At 31.7% G+C, this 21795-nt stretch overlaps 1 protein-coding gene across 3 annotated transcripts in view; it reads right to left on the bottom strand.

Annotated features, from left to right (window-relative positions):
• LOC130902804 (pleckstrin homology domain-containing family G member 5) overlaps positions 1-21795 on the bottom strand; it is a 306366-nt gene that overhangs the window by 116880 nt on the left and 167691 nt on the right. For all 3 annotated transcript variants that reach the window (XM_057815134.1, XM_057815136.1, XM_057815135.1), the window contains one exon: positions 19814-19914. In XM_057815134.1, coding sequence (XP_057671117.1) covers positions 19814-19914 — 101 coding nt within the window. The remainder of the gene's footprint in view (positions 1-19813; positions 19915-21795) is intronic.

Consider the following 21795-nt stretch of genomic DNA (forward strand, 5'->3'; position numbering starts at 1 on the left):
TTACTATATCCTCATTTTCTAATATACTCTTTATTTCATAGTTCATGAATCCTATATACTCATTATTTCCACTAGTTAAGGATTATCGCACGATTTAAACCACGCGCTCAAATCCATTATAAGGGTAAATGTCGATTCGCATTTTACGGAACGTTAACTAGTCCAGTCAAAATAGACATTTGACTTAGGCAAAATTCGCATAGAGCGGAAACTTGACAGAGACATTAAATACATCATTATAAATGAAATGTGAAAAGTCTTCTTACTTCTTGACAGAGACATTAAATACATCATTATAAATGAAATGTGAAAAGTCTTCTTCTGCAAAAAATTTTATTAAGGTTTTTCCCATTTTTCTCGAAAACAGTGAGTATTATCGTGAAAGAAGATTAAACAAAAGTTGTAGATCATACAATTTTCTACAAAAATGGTCAAGTCACTTTTTCTCTTACGACTCACCATTCGTGAGATATAGCGGTTTTAATCATTAGAAAATTCATATTTTACATAATATTCACACATTTCCGCACCACCTATGAAGTAATGTACTTGGCGCATTTTTTTAACGTGTTTTCCCCAGTAGGTATACTCCACGATCTATCGTAATGAAGGAAGTTTGATCAGATCGTATCCTATTAATTGAAAGAATAGTAATATTGCTAATGATAAAAGTGGAATAGGTTGTTTTTATCTATGATTGTCTAATTCTACTTCGACAATTATTTCTTCTTCTTCATTCTCTTCTTCTTGTAGAATTTCTGTTCGCTGTTCTAAGAAAAGGGATGCATCAATAGTCTCTTCATTAATATCATAAATATCTTCATCTGTTGTATTTGTTCCAATATTGCAGCAAGTCTGACCCTGACAATTGATGCATACTGGCGAACAAAATAATCCCTCTTTTTGACAGTCACACTTTTTACTACAATCCGTTTTGCATTTACAAAAAATAGTATTGAGTAGTTTGAATTGGCTCCAAATAATTATCTGCCAATTTCAAGCATCATTATCAGCTTGTATTATTGAAATACCAGCAGCTGTAAATTCTTCACATAGTATTAAAATGAAGCGACACTTATTGTGAGTAGTTGCAAGAAATTGTTGTTGGTTTGTTGGAACTTTCATAGATCGATCAAAAACGATATCAACAGATGAAGATGTTTTTGTAGTCCGACGACGTTGTTCTGCAGCTTTAATATTTACCGTCCGACCTACCTTTAAAATGAAATCTTTAAATGTGTAGATAAGTGTAGATGTACATTATAAATTTTACGACGAACATTCTGCGCGTTCTTCTTTACAGCTTCTTCATTTGCCTCATCGCCGCAAAATGAACAATATCTTTTAAAGTTGAAATCTGGCTCACTTACTCGTGCTCTAGTATGAGGTGGACTTATCTTAGATGTACTACCTTGTTCTGTCTCGCGCTGTCTTTTAGCTGCAACAATACTACTCTTTCGAATATACATTTTACTACACTACACGTGGACTGTCACAGATTGCTTGTCTTTCAAAAAAATTATCATTCCTTTGAACACCTGCATCAATCAAAGTCTTAATTCCACGATAAACAACAACAACTTCACTTTCTTTCAAAGGTTTATCACAAATGAAACAAACTTCTGACATTTTGTTTCAATTATTTAACAGCACAAATTAAGTCATTTCATTTACTTCCTTCAAAAATAGGCAGGTATGCGACCCTCCACAGTCGAACAATGACGTAGCTAGCAGATGTTACTCAAGGTTACCAAGTTTTATTGTGTAAGTAACACAAACTAATAGTTTTATATGTTCATTTATATTTAACGTCCGGTGACGTATACAGGCTGCATTTTAGTGCATATTATGTAAAATATGAATTTTGTAATGATTAAAACCGCGATATCTCACGAATGGTAAGAGTGGTAAGAGAAAAAGTAACTGGACCATTTTTGTAGAAAATTGTATGATCTACTTTCACGATAATACTTACTGTTTTCGAGAAAAATTGGAAAAACCTTAATTTTGTACTTTTGACCTTGAATAAAATTTTTTGCAGAAGTAGGATCGAAGGGGACTTTCGACATTTCATTTATAATGATGTATTTAACGTCTCTGTTAATTTTCAGCTCTATGCGAATTTTACCTAAGTCATGACTTATTTTTGTATATTTTGACTGGATTAAACATCACGGACTTGCAACGTCACGTTCAAATATTCTATAATGTATTTTGAATTGTGATATTCTCATATGCAGGCGCCGTCATGGATGGTTACCGTTCTGGACCGTCTAGATTTATTTGGTAGAATAGTGACCGATGTATCGTTCCGGCGTATTTCGGTAATTTTAATGTGATATATCACAATGAATGCCAACTCAATTTCTTATTAAAATTTCGTATTTCCGTTTGAAATTAATGTCGACAAAGAAAAATTAATTGAGTGTTCGTATATAAACATATAATGACAGTTTTGACTTGATGTTACCAGTTAACGTTACGAATAATGATTATCTACCTTAATAGATACCAGAATATGAAAAATTAGTAACGTTCGAATGAACGAAACATAGTTTGGATACTGTAATCGACTAGATGTCCGTGAAGCAATTTCAATTATCTTTTTGTGTAAACATTGTTATGAATTCGTCCACTGATATTCACCGTGAAGTTGATCCTGTCCCATTTAGTTAATTGATGCTAGAGTTTGGTGTATGTATTGTTTTTATAACCTCTTCACGTTATGTTGTAACTGTTTTTCTAGAGACAATTTCTAAAAAAATTTTTGTTTGTTGGCGGCAAACTATAAATTTTAAGTAATCTAAAATTCTGGAATTTGATGATACTATTCAATTGAGGCTTTAGCAGCCGTAAGAGTTAGTAAACAATTTGATGTCAAAGTGATAGTGAAAATTTAAAAAAACTACGTATTTGAATAAATTAGTGAGATTTGTGTTAGTTTACTTCAGTTTAGTAATAAGTGTTAGTGAATAGTGTTAGTACAATTTTTCCAAACCTTACAATAAATATATTTTCCAGTTAGACTTTGTTAAGAGCTCCTCTTTTCTTTGAAATCATTTTCCATCAAGCCATGTTTTTAGATTTGGGAATATGTTGAGAGGAAGTCAAATCAGGTGAATATAACGAAATTGTGTAGCAGTTTGACAAATTTTGATGCAAGAACAGACGAATTGACAGGCGCATAATATAGGTCAGATATTGCTTTCCTTTTGTCCTGATGTTCAATATCATCCCTATTTTCCAAAACAGAATATAACTTACAAATCATACGGGTCACTCTTACGATGATATTTACGTAACTTTTCTTAGGTTTACCTAATTTTTTTCCTTGTAGAAAATAATGTATGATTGACTGGAGAAGAGTTTTTCTGGTATGTGTATTTAAACAACTTTGTTAGATTTATGTGAAATTATTGTCAACCTCTGAAAAGTAACTTTTTCGTCAAAATGCTTTCGTATTGTTTCCTCTTGTTTTTAATATTAATTTTAAAACAATATTTCAGGCAGCTATGCTTGATAGTACAGAACAAATCTAAATGTGATATTGGAAAAAAGTATGTTTTCCTACTTCCACTTATGAAAATGATGGATTACCTAAGAAAGTATCTTATTTCACACATGTAATAAAAAATAACAAAACCAATCTTAGGCCAGCAACCACTCAACTAAGGTTTAATCTCAAATATAAAAATGAAAAATGATCATTCCAAATGGCAAAGCCAGTCGATGGAAGTTTGCGGAATCAACTTAGAGTTGTTCTGTTTCGCGCATGGACAATTATACGTCGCGTGTCGCTGTCATCTTTGTTTATTTGCGCACTACAAAAAATATAATTTTTCACAAAACTTTTAATTGATTAACACTGTATCATAACTGTATGTGTCAATAACAAATTAAAACCTTATAAATAACCAGTATTTCAGGAAAACTCTGTTTTGTAAGTAAGCAACTTCATATATAATTAATCGAAAATATTAATAAAACTTCATTCATATCGAGCATTTTTTTATTTGTTATTTGTAATATAATATAATTTTACGTGTACCGAGATGTATGAATGAAAATAGTTGACAAGGGATAAATTTTTAATTAATTTTGATATCATTTTGCAATCGCCACACACATGTGTCGAAACGAAATGCATTTTGGGCATTGTTAGAACCAAAATGTGATCCCATTGGTCAACTTATCTCGAATGACATGAATTGACGTGAATCGATGTCTATAGACATCATAAGACATCGATGAACATCAAATGACAATAGACGTCAATTGCCTTCAATGGAAGTCAATTCATGTCATTTGTCATTTTATAAACCAATTATTATGATTGGCAAGAAATAATGAGGACAAAATTACTAGATAAATGAAATTATTGATATTTTTCGTGTTTTATTTTGTATGGAAACTTTGTTTTATAAATTTAAATTTTGTTAATATTTACTGATTGGTAACGGTAAAGACTGCGCTATAACGAGACTTTTTTACTTATTTTAAGAAAGTATAGTTTCATTTCTTCACCATATAAATGATACAGTCAGTATCGATTTTGTCGAAGTGGGTTGAGCAGCCGGACATGATATTATGCAGTCGACAGAGAATAAAGATCAGACAAATTATATAAAAGTCACGATACTTCCAAGTAATCGATAATTCAAATTCTTATAGAAGATCGGAAACACAGAGTTTTATCCAAGAATAATACAATACAATATTTTTCAACATTTGCAACGTTTTAGGTACTAGAGGATGTTTTTTGATATTCTCGTAAACTAAGAATTATTCCTTTAATATTTAAATTCAATATTGTATATAGTGTAATTTCTAAACAAACTCTTCATTCTTCATTTTCAGATCCATTAATAAAACAATAGTATATTGTGCAAAAATACTTTTCTCACATGTTGCACACTATACTTTTTCTGCAACTGCACAAATTGAAAGAATTAACTAAACGTTTATTTTTCTGATTGGAAAAACCAAAATAATACTAAAGTATAATCTTAACTATTACATAATATTATTTAAAATTGTAGTTGATTGTGAAATTTTATTAGCAGCGTTAATTTTATTTTCAATAGACTCTTCGACGTATCTTACTCCCACGGTACTGGATTGCAATCCTCCATGGCACTTTAAGTTTAATATGTCCCCTTCTGCATTTACTAAATTTGTTGCCGAAGATCGTCTGAAGCAGTGACCTGTGTATAGATGGGGGTTTAAGAAAAAATGCAATTATCTTAGCCATATCACTTAATTTGTTAATGTTAACTACCTATCTAGTACATTTTATGTGTTGGTAATTTAGGAAAAAATGTTTTTGACGTATTTTTCATAGCTAATTTAATTTCACAACCACATATTTCTCACACTGTGAGAAATATTATTTTTCACGGCACTTGGCTCACACCACATATCTACATTTATATGGAGAATCAACAAAAATCGACGGAAACTTAGTGGGCTATTGTATAGTTGACACAACTATCAGATTGTAGAAGTTTTTTAAATTCTTAATCTAGTTTTCATTCGGGGTTTGGTAAAAATAGCAATTTTCATCAAATATTATTTTAGTAGGACATAATTATACCAATTTACAATAAATAATATGGATACTGACAGTGGTGACGATTTTGATTATACTCCTCCGAAAAAAGCAGCCAAAGTAACTTTAGATTTATTACCAGAAATTTCAAGAAAAAAATATGAATAGCATACGAGAAATTTATGAGAGAAGAAATTCAAAAATAAAATCTTTTTCGGAAACTGTAATTTTATACTTTGAAGAGTTGTCGAAAAGTTTAAAGGCGTCTACACTTTGATCACAATATTCAATGTTCAGTATAAAAAATAACATTGATATATCCACGTATCAGAAATCGCGTTAATTTTTTTAAAAGAAAGTCCGACAATTACGTCCCTCAAAAATCAAACATATTAAGAGCAGACTAATTACAGAGATGTTTAAACGAAGCTCCGTATAAGGAATATCTATTAATAAAATCTAAATTTATTTAGAAGGATCTATTTTTAGAATTTAATTCTATTTTTTCCTTGAATTAACATAAATTTTTCTAATTAGTGGGTTTTTCAGTATAAAAAGAATTAAATAATCATTAAAAATTCCATTTCAAATTATGGTAGATACATTTAAATCAATGAACAATGGTGCAGAGGATAGTCCGATTGGAACTTAGTAGTCCCGAGCTCTAAGCTCTTGGGTGGTCAGAATTTTTTTGTAAAATATTCATTCTGGTTTTTTATTTGCAGACAGTAGTAGCTATAGGTGTAGCAGGGGCGTGTCGTAGAGAGGAATTGTGGAAGTTAAGAATCGATAATTTAGATGATTTAAATTTAGCTTTACTTGTGAAATTAGATAACACGGAAACAAAAAAGCCAGGAACGAGATATATGAAAGATATGCTGCTCTTCGACCGATTTATTTGATAGAAAAAAGTTTCTTTTTAAATTACCAACACGTAAAATGTATGCATTAACAAATTCGGTAGTATGGCTAAGACAATTGCATTTTCTTTTTAATTAAAAAACCCCATCTATACACAGGTCACTGCTTCAGACGTTTTTCAGCGACAGTTTTAGTGATTGCAGGATGATACATATTAAGCTTGAAGCGCTATGGAGGATGGTAATCCAGTACCGTGACAAAAGGATACGTCGAAGAGTCTATTGAAAATAAAATTAATGTTGCTAATAAAATCGTCAACTCCATTGAAAAACCACTCGAACCCTTTACAGAAATAGAAACAGAAAATACACCGTATATGAACGATCAACCCTCAACATCTAAAATTAACAACACAGAAAATTTAATAAAAAGAAACGACGTTCCGGGTTTAACTACACAAAATTGTAAAAATTTCACAATCAACTACAATTTTAAATAATATTATGAAACAGTTAAGATGATACTTTAGTATTATTTTGGTTTTACTAATCATAAAAATAAATATTAAGTTCCATTTCCAATATAGTCTCCTTTAAAGTCTATACACTATCTAGCCTTTTCAAGTATCTAGTATTTGGGTGTCATTAATAATGATGACTACTTTGAATCTAATAATTTGAGTACCAAAATTAATACAGTTATTATATCTACATGACAGATGTAGAACAGCAGCTAGCAGTTGATCCAAGAAGTTTTGGTTCTATCCAAATAGCTATAGAAAAACTTCTACTACTAGGTGTCACTATTAACACGATACATATACACGGTATGCACATGCGCGATCTCTCTCGCACAATATGACGTCACATTGGAATCAAAATGACATTTGTAATGAATGGAATTAACATGCGCTGAAATAAATAACACAAAAATAAGGGCTATCGTATATAAATATTTCCATCTACACTGAAACGGTTTCTGTTTATAATTCTACAAGCGAATCGACAACAACACGAAATAAGTATAATTATTACGATCTTATACTTATAATCGTCTGTTGGAGCACCGTGATTGAATTTTTTCAGCATATCTTTGTACAAATCGATAAGAGCTTTTCTTCGAGCGATTGTCCAAGTATGCCTCAATCTCACGGTATGTCACATGACGATCTTGCAATATAAGTTTCGACACAGCATTGATGTTTTCAGGAACAACACCCTATTTTTGATGACCTTCTCGAAATTCATTCTGTAGCGAAGTACAACTACGATTAAATTTGGAAATCTAGCGAAACTCGAGGGCTCGAAATGGTGCTTCATCACAAAAAGTCGAAGCGCTTTATCAACACACTACTGATGATTTATTCCACGAAAATGTTAGCGATTCATTTCAATCTTTATAACCAAGATGAAAGTTTCAAATATTGCAAATGTCAGATTTGGCATATTCATATTAGTGTTGCCATATCTCAAAACTTAAATAGCAGAACTCGTAGTAGACGTCAAATATACAATCACAATTCATAAATCTGCAGAAACTTACGCGATTCCGATACTTGTTTACGTTATATCCCTTTCTTAACACAGTGTTGTCATATGTTAAAAATAAATACAAATAGATAGTCTACAACAAATCTTTTGAAAATAAAAACAATATTATAGTTTAAATATACAATTCTGGCATAAAAACTTTAACGAAACATAAAATTATTAAAAAAATACAGTGCGTCTAATAATTTGGCCAGGGACTGTGTATTTCAGCAAACAAAATGTTATATCACAGTAATAAAATGAGAAAACAATATGAAGTAATTAAAATATTGAGTATAACTTTTTATTTCTTGAAATTCGTAATCAAAAGCTGTAATTCAACACAATTTTTATTATTTACATTGTATTTTCACAATTAGAAAAGTTTCTTATTGCTTAGTGGATGTTTCAGAGCAATTTCATATATTTTTTACATAATAAGAAAGTCCATTAAAAGATCCTTTTTAAGAAATGAAGAATTTCTATATCTTGGTAATTCTTTTTCACATTGAAAAGTAACGCCGCTGTAGTAAACGCTTAATATTTTTGATTATTTTTACCTTAATGTATTCTTTATTCCTAAAGAGTGAAAAACGGGATTTGGATTAATGTATCGTGGTAAGAGTTGAGTAATTGGAAGGTTTTCTCGAAAAAAACTTCATAAATATTTACAGTATTCTAATGGCAACGTTTTTCTCCAACAAGGAGAAGTAATACTTCATGTTTTACGTTTGGATGAGATATTCAAGATTTATCCAGACATAGATTAACGTTCCAAGAAAAAACTTGGTGGAGAACTGAATAGAACGAATGGAATCGAATTGAAAATATAAAATAAATATATATTATAAATATATACTCGGCATACTATTTTTCCCATATTTCTTTATTTATAAATAACTATAATTATACAATAAACAAATTCTGAAGCCGAACTGAACGAATAATACTCAAGTCCTTGTATTAAAAGAAATTCACGATTATGTTTTACGAAGTTGTTACTTAAGTTTTGAGATAGACAAATATAAGTAGCTTCGGGTTCATATGCATAGTCGTCAAAGTTTATTATTTATTTGCACCAATTGACTTTTTTTGAACAATTGTCAAATTATTATGCGGTATTCAACGCGAGCAGATCTTTTTGACAACCAAATATTTATGCAATATTGAATGTATCCAAGTGAAACTATTGCCAAAGTATGTCTATAATTCACGGTATGTCACATAACGATCTTGCCATATAATTTTATGCATTACATCGATGTTTTCTGGCACAACAGCTTATTTAATACGATCTTCACGAAATTTATCCTGAAGCGAAATGCGACCACGATTAAATTCGTAAAACCAGCGAAACATGGTGGCTCGAGAAGCTACTTCATCACCAAAAGTCGAAGCGAGTTGATCGTCACACTGCTGTCGAAAGTCATCGCACGAAAATGTTAAGAGAACTGATTCCATTTTTATCAAGATAAATGTTTCAAATATCTGTAAACAACTAAAATAGTATTCGTATATAAAAAGTTGCGGGTATTGAAAAACCTACGAAACGAGAGATTGTTCATTAAATTTCACCAATTATTTATTGAAAAAAAAAATATTTTTGAATTTGTTGCTGAATTTTTTGCAATAAAAAACTGTTTATGTTTATTGTATGATGTATTTCACATGTTCGATAACTTAAAATTCAATAACTTAAAAAAAGTTTTCTTTGAAATTATCACACGAATAGGAGGTCTTACTTTATGAGTGAAGGTTATTTTCTTTTCAGAGTTGTCCTTCAATTGATTCATATTTCGGTTTTATTAGTTTTAGACTATGGAAAACAGAGATCGTTAATTAATAATTGAGTAAACAATTATATATAAATAAATTATTTTACTATTATTTAAAATTATTATGATCGATTGTTATTATTTTTATAGCTACACCATATCACTTAAATCCATGAATTACTTGCTTAGAAAAGCTAAATATTTCGTCATATGTCATTTTGAAGTTACTATTGCAAATTTTAAATACATAATTTCATGTATCTTAAAAATATCCATCGAAATCTGCAAGGTTTTGATCAATAACCGTAATAAAAACAATTGATAGTTGAAGAAATCAAAATACTCTTTGTATTTGTCACGTGAATATTTGACGAAACTCTTGTTTGGTAGGTGTTTTTAGTACCTACACCTTCTTCTACAAAGTTGCTACTTATGCTTTGAGATATGGCAACACTGATTTGAACATGTCAAATCTGACATTGACAGTTTTAATGGTTAACGTAGTTGTTAGATAGACAGATACTTGCAACATTCATCTTGGTCAAAAAATGGAATTAAATCGCGAACGTTTTCGTGCGATAATTTTTTGGTTTTTTGGTGAAACTTTTTGTAAATTTTTTTGTATGTGTTTCTATTTGTATAAAGATAAAGAAAAGTTGTATAATTTTTTTTTGTTATATTTCAATATAACTGAGAAAAAAATTAACTATTTGAGAGTCTTCACGGACTATTGTAGTTTCCATACGAGTGCTATTTGAGTTGTTTACAGGTACTTGAAACATTCATCTTAGTAAAAAAATGGAATTGAATGACTTTCGATTCGATGTGAATTAAACTAAGTTGTAAGTTGTAAAGTTGAATTTTAAGTTATCGCACAAGTGAAATACATCCTACGACCAAAATAAACAATTTTTTATTGCATAAATTGAGCAACTTAAATTCAACATATTTTTTTTTCCAATTCGCGATGTAAATAATTGATGAAATTTAATGAATAATCTCTCGTTTCGTAAGGTTTTTTAATACCCGCAACTTTTTGTATACGAATACAATTTTAGTTATTTACATATATTTGAAACATTTCGTGCGATTATTTTCTATGTCTTTCGACACAGTGTGCCGATCAACTCGCTTCGACTTTTGGTGATGAAACACCAACTCGAACTACCGTGTTTCACTGATTATTCTTATTCAATCGTAGTCGCTTTTCGCTACAAGATGAATTTTGTGAAGGTTGTCCAAAATCGACTGTTGTGCCCGAAAACATCGATATTGTGTGTAAACTGATATTGCAAGAACGTCATGTGACATACCGTTAGATTGAGGCATACTTGGGCGTCAGTTCCACTCGCATACATTCAGTATTGCATTTTTTATTATTTTATTATATTTTATTATATTTTGACCCTTTAAACAGTGATTTAAACAGTTCTGCCAAAAGTTATGACTTCTATTTTTCAAAATAGGTGTGTATTGGTGTATATAATAAGAAAAAAAATATAGCATCCATATATTACTTTTCTTTTACCAGACTATTGAGCAGTTATAACAGCATGACCATTGTAAAATGAAACAATTATATGTCATCACGTCACACTGTAACTTAATATGGATAGACTCACGCTAGAGATTGTTATTGAAGCGTGTCTACTTTCGATAGACCACCAGTATCAAAATGGAACGTATGAAAAACGCTCCATTAATAAATACTCGCATATAGAAGAGTTGTCATCACCGCAAATTCATAAATATTACGTGATACATGAAAATAACAATGAATCTCATCGATTATAATCCAATGGTATTAATATTGAATCTTTGAGTTGATAGTGATTTGGAAATTCTAATCTCAATAATTTGAATGTTAATAAAAAGCTCACTAATAAAATGTTTGGAAAGATTATGTGCAGTGCATTCAAACAAGTTTTTTCTCAATTTCTTGATTTCCAAAGCTCTAATATATTATCATGATACTGATTCAAAATGAATCATGTCAAGCGACAGGTGATGATCAAATACTTGCGTTGATAAGAGTTGCGAATTCATAAGAATTTGTTGGAGAATCTGGAGTTCCACGAATGTAAAGTCGTGTGCTTATATGTGTTAGATAAATCGTGTACTAACAAACACATGAGGTATAGCACCCACAACCGCTAGCACAGACGAAAACGGTAGCATCTCGTATTGCAAGATTGACGTACGATTATAAAGACTGCAAGAAAACGTGCAAGAAATTACATGGAATTCCTTGCTAGAGCAATATATTACATATATGACGTCGCTTGACATTATGCAAGTCTCTTGCCCTTGCATCATGGTTGCCACTAATCAAAATTTCACAAGTATGGAATACAATTTACTAACTTCACATTTGATTTAATATTTTGTGGGCGGTTTAAAAATGAAAATAACAAAGCTAGGTAAAGTAAACAAAAAAAAATTGTCAATGCATTATTGGGAATAATTATGTCGGCAGCTACTTTCCTGACGATGGATAGAAAAGAGCACTAAAGTGATGGTGGGCTAGGCCCTCGCTAGATAGAATAAGGAGAAACATGAGTTAAGCTAGAATTAGACGAGAGAGCATACAAAAACATGAAACATGAAAAATTCCTAAGGGAAATATAACATAAGATAACTAATATAAATATTCAAGGAAGGAACGACGTAATGTCATCAGATCACAAGCTAATTTCTCCCTAGAATTGAAATGTGTGCGCAATAAAAATGGTACCAAATCGATAATGTTGCCAGTGTGAAATCTTTCATGAAACAATTAGTTGAACTTCGACATAAAAAAATATTGCGTCTTACATTGCTTTGCACGTTGATTTGCATCATGTCAAGGAGCTTTAGCTTAAATAGTTGAAGATAGTAGTCAAACTGAATATGAAAAATTGTCTGCATATAGCAAACTCTAAGAAACATTTGCAGTCGTTTTTTGCGTCAACATTAAATGCAAAGAAAGTTTTATAGCAGAATTAGTATCAATGTTCGAGTACCAGATCATCATTATGATACAGAGGTCAAAATGTGGAGTGAGAAGAAGAATCTCGCAGCTCACCAGCGCCTTAAAAATATGAAGTGCAAGAGAAGGTCATTTGGTACGCTGAAATTTCAGTGAATTACCCGTGAAAGAAATAACAATTACAGGCCATTTCAATTCTAAAAGCATGAAGAAATAAAAAAGTTGGGAAAAGCTTCACAAGCTTATTGCAATTGCAAAGGCTCCAATAGTCAGAAAGGCTTCGAGTCTAGCATCCACCTAAGATTAGACCTTATACCATCACCAGCTGTGAACAAAATTTAGTTAATCTCAATGGAGGTTAATATTTTTACCAATTTTCCATTGCGAGTGGTTTAACCCTAGGATTTAGAAATTCGTGATAATCTGGGGTAGTTAATCCAAGTCAAATTTCAAAAAATCCAGCTTTCAATCTTACCAAGGTCTTGCAGGAGAAAGTCTTTTTTCATTTTATGCCCGTATAGGCAGTAGGTCAGAGCTCTTTGTGAACTATTCTTATAATGGAATATCGGTGTGCGAAAATTCACAAGAATTCTTAAATCAGTGCAAAACTGGCTTTTATTTGTTTAATTTGGTTTGTCAAAAATGTTTTTTCAAGTACAATTCGGCGATTTTTCTTTTTGTAACAGGAAATTCAATTTCTCTATTCTATCTTTTATTATTTGTAGGATGTAAGACAAAGTTTTCTTCTTTTCGTGTTTATATTGAGAAGAGGAATTTTTAAAGCGTATGCTGAAGATTTGAAAGTTAATTATAAAAATCTCAAATAACTGCGGTTCTATTCTAGCGATTTTCTCAAACTTGCTGCAATTGAAATAAAATGTTAGAAAACACAACTTGAACCTTCTCATTATATAAAAAAATTTATAATCGGAAGAGACTTTTGAAACTAGAATAAAACAAAGTTGCTTTTATTTTCAAAAAGGTACTTTTGACGGGCCCAAACTTTTTTTGTATTATTCTCTACAGCTTATGTTAATAAAAGACCAACAAGTCCAAAAACTTGTATTAGCACAGGTACATTTATGGAAATTTTAGAAAATATTTAGATTATTCTGTAATAATATTTAAAATGACCGTACAATGTTTGGTATTAGTAAGTAGGTTTATTAATCTCTCGTCCATAGAAATAGATATGTGGATATTTTAAAAATAAAAATTCATCAGAATGTTTTTTATTCATATGTACTTTTTGAAAATACAATTATTAAAGCTTACAATTTTTAAAAGTTCTTAGTTTTAAAATAGAAATAAATAACTAATCTCAGAATATATCGAATATCTCCTTAACTTCAATGTATTCTTGGATCCCTCAAGCATAAATATTGCAGCTTCTGCTCTTGACAGGCTACTAATGGTCCCTTTTAGTCGTATTTTTATGTCATCTTTGGTTGTTAGTAGAATATCGATAGTTTCATCATGAGTAATATAAATAGTTTTAAACAGTTACGAAGGAGGTTTTATTTTCCAAAAAAATTCACTTCAATTTAAACACTTCAAAAATAATCTTTTGGAATTTCCGAATTGTACGCGTTCTTTTTCTCATGTTTCTGAAATGGCTTCTCAACAAACCATAATTTAAAGTTTGGAAATAAAAGCTAATCGGTGGAAGACTTACAGATGAATGTGGCGGATGAGGCAATAAATCGTTTTGCTAATTGTTCTGTAACAATAGCGAACAAATGGGCAGGCATATTGTAGTGATGAAAGAAAACCCTTCTTTCCTCAAACTTGGCATAAAAATTTGTATAATATTGTTCAATTACAGTTGCTTCTTTTATTGGATAATTATATAAAATTCACAATATTTTAGTATCCTTAAATATTGCGACCCTAACTCTAATTACCAAAAAATGGTTTTTGCTATCTTGGAAAAACGTTTCTTGGATGATTCCATTGTGCCAAGTGCAACGGATAAATCTACTTTTATTTTAATGTACCCAAACATTCGTTAAAATTTATCATGTGAACTAGCTTTTTATCATTATTGAGGAAGCGCTACCCCCACTTTGCAGATTGCTTCTTCATTTATAAACTTTACAATGGGGCCTCTTGGCCCGTCTCCGAAAAATAGTTTACAGCTAATCTGTTAATCCCACTTCTTTCAGAAAGTTCAAATTGTAGCTAACAAAGATCTTCGTCTTCTATTTCATAAGCTCCTAAGTGTAGTGCTTTGGAGTACTGTAGTGTTTCACACTTAAAGAGAATGTGGATAGATGTCATGTCTTCTGTGCAACAAAATCTGCACGCCGCATTATCTGCGAAGTCTAGCGCTTTTAGGTGTCTACTAAGACGACAGTGCCCCCATTGGACTTCTGTTACTATTCGTAGATTGTTCTTACTTAAGTTGATAGATTCAGCAGATCTTCTCTGGTTATAGTTTCCCAGGAGAGTCTTTGCCTGCCTCAATCTCTATACGTTGTCCCAATGATTTGTTTTGCTCCTATCTAGCTTCTTTTTCATTACGTTTTTTTCTTCTGTAGCTGATACTACGAAAGGGTTCAGGTCCTATGGAGCAAGCTTATTAGATAATTCATTTCTTTCCACTCCGATCTGCCCTGGAATCCATTTTAGGGTAATTCGATTAATTGTTCCAAGCAATCTCAAACGAGTTTGGATTTCATGATATTGGAGCTTAAAGTTTTAATGGCTGCTGTTCTGTTTGCTATAGATCTTCTCTGGATCAAACTGGACAACTTTTTTAATTGCACAATTGTACACTTCTATTCAAGTTCTGTCTGTTGCTTTAGTTACGTCCGTATACCATTTAATGGCATGTCTTTTCATTTCTTATATTGTGTTTAGATCCTACTCACTTCTACAATTTAATATTTAGGTAAATTTTTTTTCAAAGCTAAACTGTTTCGATGTATCGTCCTGACGCATGTCCCAGGTTTGTTTATTATTTAAGGAGGGTTTTTCTTTGGTGATTCCGTCTCTTAACAGTGTTGTATTTTCTGCCACGTTTTTCAGTATTATATGGAGAGGTGAGAGATTCAGAATCACTTCTAATGCAGCTGTTAGGCATAATTTCATGGCCTCGGATGCACATATGCAATCCAGTATTTGTACCTCGAATTGTTCCTCGTGGTATTGTGACTAGTTCTAATACCCTAAACCACTGCCCAAAAATCTAGTAAACATCGTTCTCTATTCATTAAAATGTTTTGTATCTCAAGTAGCAGTTCTATATCAATTATTGTCTCAGTCAAAAGTGATTAAAGACGATTTTGAAGAGAACTAATTCTCAATTTCTGAGATCTTTTTAAGAAATTGATTTTGTTACGTACTGTCTTATTTTTTATACCACCCAAATGGAATTCAAGATTTCTATATGGATATCCTTTAAATTTTAATCAACATTTTATGAATATCTACAAAATGTTTGAATTATTGGAACTTACTCTTAAGGACATTTAATTTTATACATTCTTTGTGGTTTTTTACCTACCATTAACGAAAGGCACTGTAAATGCTAACGTTGCTTTTTAGTATAACCACTATTTGAATAATTTTAAATATTTATACTGTAAATCGAAGTCGAGATTTAGACGTGTAAATCCTCTCTAAAGAATAATATCTCATATTATTAAACCAATGTCAAATACTTTATTTTACAATAGATTTTTTAAATTACTAATATAGAGGATGGTTTGATAAGCACTTAGTAAACAAAAAAACGAAAATTTTGGAAAATTCACTATTAATTTTTCAATATAATTTCCATGGGACCAAATCATGAGAATACAGTGGACGTGGTAGCAGTTCCTAATCAGTTTGGCCATGATAAGGGCGGAGTTGTGAGTTGATGCCGTTATCATGGTGGAAGAACACTTTTTTCTAGCAAAATCAACCAATAATTCGGCGTAGCCTTCTAGCCATTTCTCTCTTCTCCAGAGAGTCGACGTAGATCACATCGAGGGAATATCATAAAACAGTGGCTACTAACTTTCCGATAGGAACTCTAGCTGTCCATTGTTTAAAGTGTTAAGAAACGACGCAGAAACTCCTTTGATGGCGCTTGAGCAGCATCAAACAATGCTCTCATGTGATATTGCAGTTGCGCTTTTTGTCCGGAATGAGCAAACGCGGAACTCATTTCGCCGACAGATTTTTCGTGTACAAAATATAATGCAGGTGTGACTCACGTGATCTTTTGAAATTTTTAGTTTCTCTACTACCCCGCGCATCTCTCTTTGGCGTTCTGACAATTAGAAATTGATTTTTGCCACATTATCATCTGTAGTGACCGTTATGGGGGCACTTAGATGTAGTTCATCAAAAACTACCTTGCAACCATGTTGGAACTTGTTGAAATAATTTTGACGATCGCCGTAGAAGAAGAAGAGTTATCAAAAACCGCATCCAAACGCTTTTTGGGGTCTTCTTCCTCTTACAATTTAGTCGATCCCAGGCAATCACTTTTTAATATGTTGTAGCGACACTTTTGGCAACAATTATACTGATAATGATAAAATTTGACAACACTATTGATGGAATTTTATTATCATAGTCTACGAGAGTAATTTGATACGAGCTAACCTAATTTTCAGTTAAGTTCATAAATTGAATTCCATATCTCTGTTTTTTATCTTGGCAATTAATTACAAATCGCGAAATTTTTATCACTGTAATCTGATTTATTTCAATTCTCTAATTTGTACTTGGAGAGAAAGAGATGATAATTGAACCTTCTACAGCTCCATTTTGTGTGTCATCAGGACGTAATTTTACTTCATATCTCCTTTTGGATTCATCAACTATAATCGGAATCCTCATCTTATCCTGAGTTAATGATTCCATCAATTTCATGCAATTATCGTCTTTATACTATATCAAATGAAAATCAATCACGTACGTGACCGGAAACACTTCGAAATGTAATAATTCTCATGATCTCATCAGATTTTGCTCCCCAGCAACGCAATTGGCAACGTTGTATACCACTTTAAACCGGGGAATTTAGATTTGTGTCGATGGCAGATATAAATTTTTATTACTTTCACCGGTTAATGGTTTCCTGGCTTGAGAACAGACTATTATATATTTAGGGATAATTGTGAGGGTTGATTTCAATTTAAAACCTGCGTGTTAATCAAATCAGATAAGAAGCGTTCAATTTTATGTTCTTTATCAACTTTTTTGTAGCCATAAATTCCAGTGATACGAACAAAAACTAAATACTTATATTGGATTTTTCAGCAAGTCTGTATATCGAAATTCCCTTCACTACAAGCTATTTCATTCAAATATTAAGGAAGGAATTCTGGAATGGATTTCGCCTTTGAAAATAAATTATCTTTCAAACTCGTCATCTTTTAAATTAAAGGAAATAGTAATAGATAATAAAAGTAGATATTCAATTTTAATCTTATCTGATAAGAAGAACAAATCTGATGATTCTTAAGAAATCCTCTATCAACTTAGTGCTGTGTTTGCATCAATAGTTGCCTAGCTGCAGCTGGGATGATGAAGACCACCTTTCATATCATCTTGTAAGTGGTCTTCCTGGTGGTCGGGGTGTAATCGGTTTTTCTTCCTTTGCAATCTTTGCGAACCTGTCATCTAACATTCTGTCCACGTGGTCTCTCCATTCTCTTCGCCAATTTCTCGCCCATGTCACTACATCCTGGATGTCACGTTCGCATTTCAGTAGCTCTTAAAAGCCGCTTAGTTATGGTGTTCTCTGGTATGGTCTCACACAGGTCTTTTATATTCTGACTTGGTCCTGGTGGTCATATATTTATCGCTTTGACTCCTTTGTTGTTTGAGTGTTCAATTTTTCTTTAGATTTCTATTACTTTTTGTTCGCTCCCATATATTGGGATGACATCACTTATTCTATACTCTGATCGTATATTGCGAGTTTTCATCTTCTCGTGAAAGATTTAGTTTTCTTCAGACATATTTGCATGTTGACAGTTTTCGCTATTTGTTCAAACTTATCTTCCGTCTTTTGAGATGATCACTGCGTCATCAGCATAATATACAATTTTTATTTCTTTGTTTCCCATCCGGTATCCTTTTCCAGCTTGCTTTACCTTGTTCATAATCTCATACATTATAATGCTGAACAAGATCGGGCTGAGGATGTCTCCTTGTCAGTTTATTTTCCATTCTGATATATGAGAAATTATCGGTATTCAGTCTTCGATTACTTTTATTATGTTTGGGTGAATCTTCTTTCGCTTCGTTGCGTTCAATTCAATTCCAATTAACTTAGAATCCAGTTGCTATCGAAAATACAAATTTTCTAATGTTTCAATTCATATTTCATTTCATATTTTGTCAAATTTTAACTTATTTATGGCGTAAAAGTATGGAGTATTTACAGTTTAGTTGGACAGTTGTCAAAAACTGATGTGAATATATTTAGAGAGCAGAATATTGCACTCGACCATTTATAAAACAAAAAGTGAATTGGAACAAGGAATTACCATGTTTAAACCTTCCAAATAGTGGGCTTCCAAAAGCTTTGACTAATTCCCAGTCAAATAGATTGTTAGAATATGCAAAAGTCATATTAGGAACATTAACTCGAAAGTTGACTCGCCGATTTCGGCTATCTCAAATGACGATTTGTCGAGACTTAAAGAGAAAGGGTGTTATTATGATAAGACTAACCAATTGCGCAAGTGTGCATTATTATGTTATATATGGGATTTTACAAATCACGACTCTTCCGCAAATATTAAAAATTCTTTCCTTTTTGTATATTGCTCAGTACCAACGTAATGTAAATTTAATTTAATTTAAAGTTTTTAGAACTTTACAAAGCGGATTAGGTACTAAATTCCAGGCGATACTCTTAATGAATCCGTCTCGAGTTTTATTACCTACTCGGTCTACTTTTACCTGAATTATATCTGTCCCGAGTGGCGCATACTTATCTCAACAGATTAAAAATCATCACGTACCCAAAAAATCAATATAAACTTTATTGATTAGTTCAATGAATTATCTTAAACTAGACGTTTCATATTTTTCGCTTTAATTAGAATCACGGACCATTTTCATTGCCCAAAAGTTCCACCTAGCTCCAAAAACTGCGATATAACAAAATCATGATACTTACAACAGAGAAATTCCTCGTTGTGCCGGAAAAAACAATTCATTTTCCCATGTACTTTCATCTCCTACTTCGAAGTTAACGCTGAAACATTCGCTACTGGATTTCTGTAACAAATTAAGAATTATTTATATAATTCCAACAGAATAATCATAAGGTAATATTTTGTTTTAATTCACTGATATCGTTGGAATTTGAAGGGGTAGTCAAGGGGAACCTATTTCAAATCCTACTCAACATCACTTACACGTTGTGAACCTTGTTATCTACAGAAAAGCTCAGACGACCGAGTTTCGGCGTTGAATGTTGAATATAAAAGGAAAGGACCTTCCTTAAAGCAATATGAGGTACAGTATTACGGAAAATTGTCCTCGGGTGAATAATACAAGAGTGAATTTTTATTATAAAGTAGAGCCATCTCCAGAAATATCACTCGCTAAAGAACAAAGAAATACCGAACAAAAAAATCGATGCTTTCACAGTGATCTACAAAAAATTGAGTGGGAGGATGAAGGTACATTGAAACAGGAGGCTCATTAAGAGAGAAACAATATTAAAACAGTGAAATACGTTAACAAACGCATACAATTATTCGTATCCATCTACTCTTTTAATGTAAAAGTATGTCCTGTTACTGCATTTAAGTTCACTGTCCATTCTATGGTAACATGCCATAACACATAAATTTCTACGCGGTCTGACTATTGAATAACAAGATGGGCGCCTAGAGGGCGCCCTAGATGGGTGAGGTAAGAAACGAGTAGTGCGTTGGGAATCTGGATGTATTGTCTATGCACGACCCATAACACGTTTCCGTCATAATCTCAAATTACTCGATAAATTAAAAATTGAAAAAAAACTCCGACTGAATGCTATAAATTGTTGCAAGAGACCTATGGAGAAAATAATTTTTATAATAAAACCTTTTTTCGCAACCAGTGTCGTTATTTAATAGCCAGACCTCGTATATCCATCTACATTCTACAAGTGGAAAATCAAAGTAAATTTGTGGTAATTCGCCAGTGAGTTTTTCTTATATTTTTTTAACTTTTGCTTTTTATTAATAGCGCTCACAAAATTCTAGATGTCTTTTTTGTGATATTAAGTCTGGATAAGTTGGTAGTTTCTTTATTTTGGAATTAATACGGAAAGAACAGAACAGAAAATATGAAATTTCTTCATACCATCTGAAATTAAACAAGAAAAAAGGCAAATATGACCGTTCGAAATCGATTTTTTCTTCTATCAAGAGCTTTACTAGAGAAATAAAAAAGTTAGGGAATTTCGAGCAAATTTTGTAATATTAAGTCGAGCTAAGTTCGTAATTTCTATTTATTTAGGAATCAGTACGAATAGAATAGAACAGAAAATATGAAATTTCCTCATACCATCTGAAATTAAACGAGAAAAAGCTAAAAATGACCGTTCGAAATTGATTCTCTTTCTAGCTCTACTAGAGAGATAAAGAAGTTGGGAGATTACAATATTGAAACAGTCTCGCGCACTCGCCTTAGTTAATGTTAAAAATAGAAAAAAAGTTAAAAATAAAAGTTGCTCAGTTGTTGTCAGGCGTTTTTTAAGTAATAATAAAACTTTGTAACAAATTAGAAAAAGGTTTTCATATGACGCAATTTTTTGGATTAATCTGCATATGTATAAGTCAATAAAAATTGCTAATATTTCATTCCAAATATATTTTTCTGTAGAATATAAATCGAGTATTTTGAATTGGTAAACCTCATTATAGGAACTAATCATAATGGCACCAATAAAAGTGGAAGGAAGAGCTTGATTATTCGTAGTCAAGGGCGGGAGATCGTCTCAAAAGTCCGTGCCTTTATAAAAAAAAAAAGAGAAAGGAATAAGTCTACATAACATTATAATTTCATTTAAGAACTAAATAAAACATCAACCAATCCAAAATAACGGCAGTAACGAGACGTGTTCCGTCCTTCCTCCAACAAGGACACAAACGAATGCGGCACATT

Source organism: Diorhabda carinulata, chromosome X, assembly GCF_026250575.1.
Source record: "Diorhabda carinulata isolate Delta chromosome X, icDioCari1.1, whole genome shotgun sequence".
NCBI classification, from domain to species: Eukaryota; Metazoa; Arthropoda; class Insecta; order Coleoptera; family Chrysomelidae; genus Diorhabda; species Diorhabda carinulata.